This window comes from Panulirus ornatus, chromosome 29 (assembly GCF_036320965.1).
Source record: "Panulirus ornatus isolate Po-2019 chromosome 29, ASM3632096v1, whole genome shotgun sequence".
Classification (NCBI taxonomy): Eukaryota; Metazoa; Arthropoda; class Malacostraca; order Decapoda; family Palinuridae; genus Panulirus; species Panulirus ornatus.
This window is the reverse complement of record NC_092252.1, coordinates 6,337,465-6,342,464: the sequence shown is the minus strand read 5'-3', so window position 1 is coordinate 6,342,464 and position 5,000 is coordinate 6,337,465. Positions and strand designations below refer to the sequence as shown.

The following is a 5,000-nucleotide window of genomic DNA, read 5'->3' as shown; positions in this document are numbered from 1 at the left end:
ATTTGTATTGCATCTCATCACTAACAGGAAATACAAAATATGCTGAATACAAATTCAGACAATATATTGCAATAAAGAATATATTATCCTCAAGCAGTATCATATGTTATCTAATAAAGCATAACTTAAAAATTCATCAGTAGAATATCTAAACATTTCAGGCACTGTAAGCGTCAGCCTTAACGTTATGTCTCCTCCTCGTTATCAGTAGATGACACCGCATCATAAAGTCAAAATCCAACCAGTTTACATGTATCGGGAATACCATACAAATTATTTTATGTTCGTAGCCAATCACTCCGCCTTACCTGTAATAGGACAAGAGGCCATTGGTCAACACAAACCATCGCTTCTGGTACCCCTTGAGGTAATTGGTCCACTTGTACAGCCAACCTTTCATATCAGGGTCGGCTTGTTTCTCAGACATTTTGTTTAAAGCCTAGAATAGCTTGTCACTTATCATCTGGTTCGGCCAAGATGGCAGCTTTGTCAACAGTGAGTATTCATCTTGTCTACATTGATTATGACTTTAAAATTCTGCTATTCTTTCATCTCGTTCATCTTATATTTACATAAATATATATCTAATTTCTAAACCTTTATTTAATGAATACTCGTATGTGTTCATACATGGAAATACCCTAGACTGATAACAAAGAAAACGAGAAATTTTATTCTGCTCATGTAAGCATAAGACTGAGAACTGGCAACACACTGCTCAGTGAGCAAGTTAATCATTCGTTTTTCTTTTTAAGCGAAATATATACCTTTCATTACCATCATGCACAGGAAGTCTTACATGTAAGATAAAACCTTAAAAATGTTATCATAACAGCAAACACTAATGCTGTTATGATTATATCTTTACAATTCAATAAATTATTAATTTCGTGGAGGAAGCCACTGAAGTACGACACAGTGAAGAGAGTAGCTTTATGGATTTTACCTGGTGTAACAAAAAATTTGGGACCATTTACAACACAACCTACTACCCATTTGATGGTCACCATGAGGTGAGCCCATATAATTTGCTTGAACATGTAATCCCAAAGACGTATGGATGCAAGGCATGGGCTAAAGATGAGTGCGTGAGGACGAAGGATGTGTTGGAAATTAAATGTTTGAGGAAAATAAGTGGTGCAAGGAAGGGTGATCGAGTACGTAAGTTGTAGTAAAATAGAAATAGAAGCGTGGTAATACGAAGAGTATGGTTGAGAGCGAAGAGGATCAGCTGAAATGATTTGGACAGGAGAATGAATTGCAATAATGGATTATATATATATATATATATATATATATATATATATATATATATATATATATATATATATATATATATATATATATACAATACTTTGTCGCTGTCTCCCGCGTTAGCGAGGTAGCGCAAGGAAACAGACGAAAAAATGACCCAACCCACCCACATACACATGTATATACATAAACGCCCCAACACGCACATATACATACCTATACATTTCAACGTATACATACATATACATACACAGACATATGCATATATGCACATGCACATATTCATACGTATATGCTGCCTTCATCCATTCCGCCTCCCCTCTGCCACACATGAAATGACACCCCCTCCCCCCGCGTGCGCGCGAGGTAGCGCTAGGAAAGGACAAAAGCCACATTCGTCCACACTCAGACTCTAGCTGTCATGTGTAATGCACCGAAACCACAGCTCTCTTTCCACATCCAGGCCCCAGAAAACTTTCCATAGTTTACCCCCAGACGCTTCACATGCCCTGGTTCAATCCACTGACAGCACATCGACCCCAGTATACCACATCGTTCCAATTATCTATTCCTTTCACCCACCTGTATGTTCAGGCCCCGATCGCTCAAAATCTTTTTCACTCTATATTTCCACCTCCAAATTGGTCTCCCACCTCTCCTCGTTCCCTCCACCTCTGACACACATATATCCTCTTTGTCAATCTTTCCTCACTCATTCTCTCCATGTGACCAACCCATTTCAATACACCCTCTTCTGCTCTCTCAACCACACTCTAATTACCACACACCTCTCTTACCCTTTCATCACTTACTCGATCAAACCACCTCACACCACATATAGTCCTCCTCCACACAACCCTATCTATCGCCCATGCCTCACAACCATATAACATTACTGGAACCACTATTCTCCGAGATAACGTTCTAGCCTTCCACACATTCTTCAACGCTCCCAGAACCTTCGCCCCATCCCCACCCTATGACTCAGTTCCGCTTCCATGGTTCCATCCTCTGCCAAATCCACTCAAAGATATCTAAAACACTTCAATTCCTCCAGTTTTTCTCCATTCAAACTTACTTCCCAACTGAGTTGTCCCTCAACCTTACTGAACCTAATAACCTTGCTCTTATTCACATTTACTCTCAGGTTTCCTCTTTCACACACTTTACCAAACTCAGTCACCAACTTCTGCAGTTTCTCACCCGAATCAGCCACCAGCGCTGTATCATCAGCGAACAACAACTGACTCACTTCCCAAGCTCTCTCATCCCCAACAGACTGCATACTTGCCCCTCTCCAAAACTCTTGCATTCACCTCCCTAACAACCAACCCCATCCGTAAACAAATTAAACAACCAGAGCTATCACGCACCCTGCCGCAAACCGACATTCACTGGGAACCAATCACTTTCCTTTCTTCTTACTCGTACATATGCCTTACATCCTCGATAAAAGCTTTTCACTGCTTCTAGCAACTTACCTCCCACACCATATACTCTTAATACCTTCCACAGAGTATGTCTATCAACTCTATCATATGCCTTCTCTAGATCCATAAATGCTACATACAAATCCATCTGCTTTTCTAAGTAATGGATATATGTCAAAAACGGATAAGCAAAGGAGGAAGGGGAAACTATATTGTAAGTAGAAGGATAGTTAAAACGATTGTGTGCTCGAGGTCTGAACATGCAGGAGGGTGAAAGGCATGCACTGGAGGGGACTGAAGCGATGTGGCATAAGGGGTGACGTTGTTGTCAGTGACTGGAAGCATCGGGCGAAACCAAGGAAAGTTTGTGGGCTGGTTGTGGATAAGGGTATGTCGTGTCTGTGCATCACTTGACTGCGACAGAATGCTATTTTTTGTGACTAAGGAATCAATCATGAAAAAATATGTAAATGCCAAACTGAAAGCCTTTGATCAGGTTTACCGTAAATGATCCCAGTTTTAACGTGATTGAAGTTAGTTACTAGTTCTGTTTTCTCTAAAACTGAGAAGATAATTGCTTGCTTCTGGCTCTGTGTTCTCCAAAAATGAAAATAGTCACTGGTTCTGTGTTCTCCGGAAATGAAAAGATCAGTAATTGAGTCTGCATTTTCGCAAACTGGTAAGTTAGTTTACTGGTTCTGCATTCCCAAATGTCACAACCAAATTTCAGATCAGTAAGAGGCTAACAAAATTTGTCACGTGCTCTCGAGAGCATTTTACTCCAACACTGTCGTCTGCTAAAAATACACCCAAAATATGCTTAGACCTACTTAAGAGATTGTAGAAATCACCCATGAAAGGAATAAATGTCCAATAACATTTTCCGCTTGTTCTAACCATGGCAGAGCCAGATGCTCTCCACACCGCACGTGGAAAATGTTGCGGGCCACAAACTGATTTAAAAATCGAATTCTGTATTCTCTACGGTGTAAGCAGGTCAGTAGGCCAAAGTATATATAGGTGTACTTTGACTTGTAAAATATCATGGTGGAGTAAGCTGCTTCCTACAGTACACGTGAAAAACGTTATTGGCGTTACTCATTTGAAATATTGCAGCAAAGGATGGATTAACCTGTGGAATATGGAAATCCAGAGCCAGTAACTAACTCCTAAATTTGCGAAAATATGGAACTAGTAACCACTCGCTTCTAACTTCCGGAAAATATATAACTAGGAGCCAGTAACAATCCATTTTCGGAGAATATAGAACCAGGAACAAGTAACTATTTTCTTAATTTCAGACAACAGACCCAGTAACTAACTTTCAACCATGTCGTATTGAGGGTTATCCCGTAAGTTTTTCTCGTACTTCAAATTTTTTGTTTTAGTTTTTTATTAATGATCAACATTTGCTTTATGATAGTAACATTTCATTGTAGAATTTGTAGGCTTAGCTGCAGCTGTTGTATAACAGGGATCGGCTCTAGCACTCTCAACGTTCATATGCTTGACTGTATATGTAGTGCTTTTGTATACAATTTGGATGTACTCTCCATGAGACAAATGTGTCACCTACATGCAGTGCCTCGAGTAGAATGTTTTCATTGGAGTTAACTATTTTGTTCCGCGGTCTGGGCCACCACACGACGATAAACGTCAGTGTACACTAACCGCCTGCCTTTTTATCCTGAAATTAATTTTTGGAATTTTGTGAAAAAAAGGATTCCCTAGTCAACTGACATTTACTTTTATAGTAATATATGGCTGAAGAAGTACTGCAATTCTCAGTAGATAACAGCCAATCTCAGCCACATATCTCATAAGAGTATCAATTTAAGCCTCATTCTAAACTGTTTCTACACTGTCATCGCGCAAAATGTTAGTGAAGAGGACAATGAGACTAATGAATGAGGAGACACTGGAGAATCAGGTACTGAAACCAGGGAAGAATTTTGGTTGTGAAGAGCTCCGACTACCGCAACGGTAACAAAAATGCTAAACGGTGGAATAATGTAAAGCCATGCTGTCCTTACCCTTACACACTAAAGTCGCTTTATTTCTTGTAATTTGTCGACATGCCCTATATAAGTTTTTTTTTAATCAGTTTATTATATATTCTAAATTTTTTGTATGCATTGCGTGAAATACCTCAGGATAACAATGACTATTGTTAATCATCTACCTGACGAGGTTTAGCATTACAACTGCGACTTTACCCACGAGCATTGGCCCCTCTACTCATCACACCCAATAGTCACCACAGCTTTCTTGTATCGTTTGAGACAAACGTTGATTTCGTGGGTTGTGTTAGGCAAT

The 5,000-nt window shown here is 39.6% G+C and overlaps 1 protein-coding gene across 6 annotated transcripts in view; it reads right to left on the bottom strand.

Moving 5' to 3' along the window:
• Window positions 1-5,000, bottom strand: part of Osbp (oxysterol binding protein) — a 214,538-nt gene that overhangs the window by 208,983 nt on the left and 555 nt on the right. For 2 of the 6 annotated variants that reach the window (XM_071679098.1, XM_071679101.1), the window contains exon 1: window positions 309-497. The exons of 2 other annotated variants lie outside the window; for them this stretch is intronic. In XM_071679098.1, coding sequence (XP_071535199.1) covers window positions 309-427 — 119 coding nt within the window. In that variant the 5' untranslated portion in view covers window positions 428-497. Of the gene's footprint in view, window positions 1-308; window positions 517-5,000 lie in introns of those variants that run through there. 2 more of the 6 variants (XM_071679099.1, XM_071679096.1) reach the window with 2 other exon arrangements.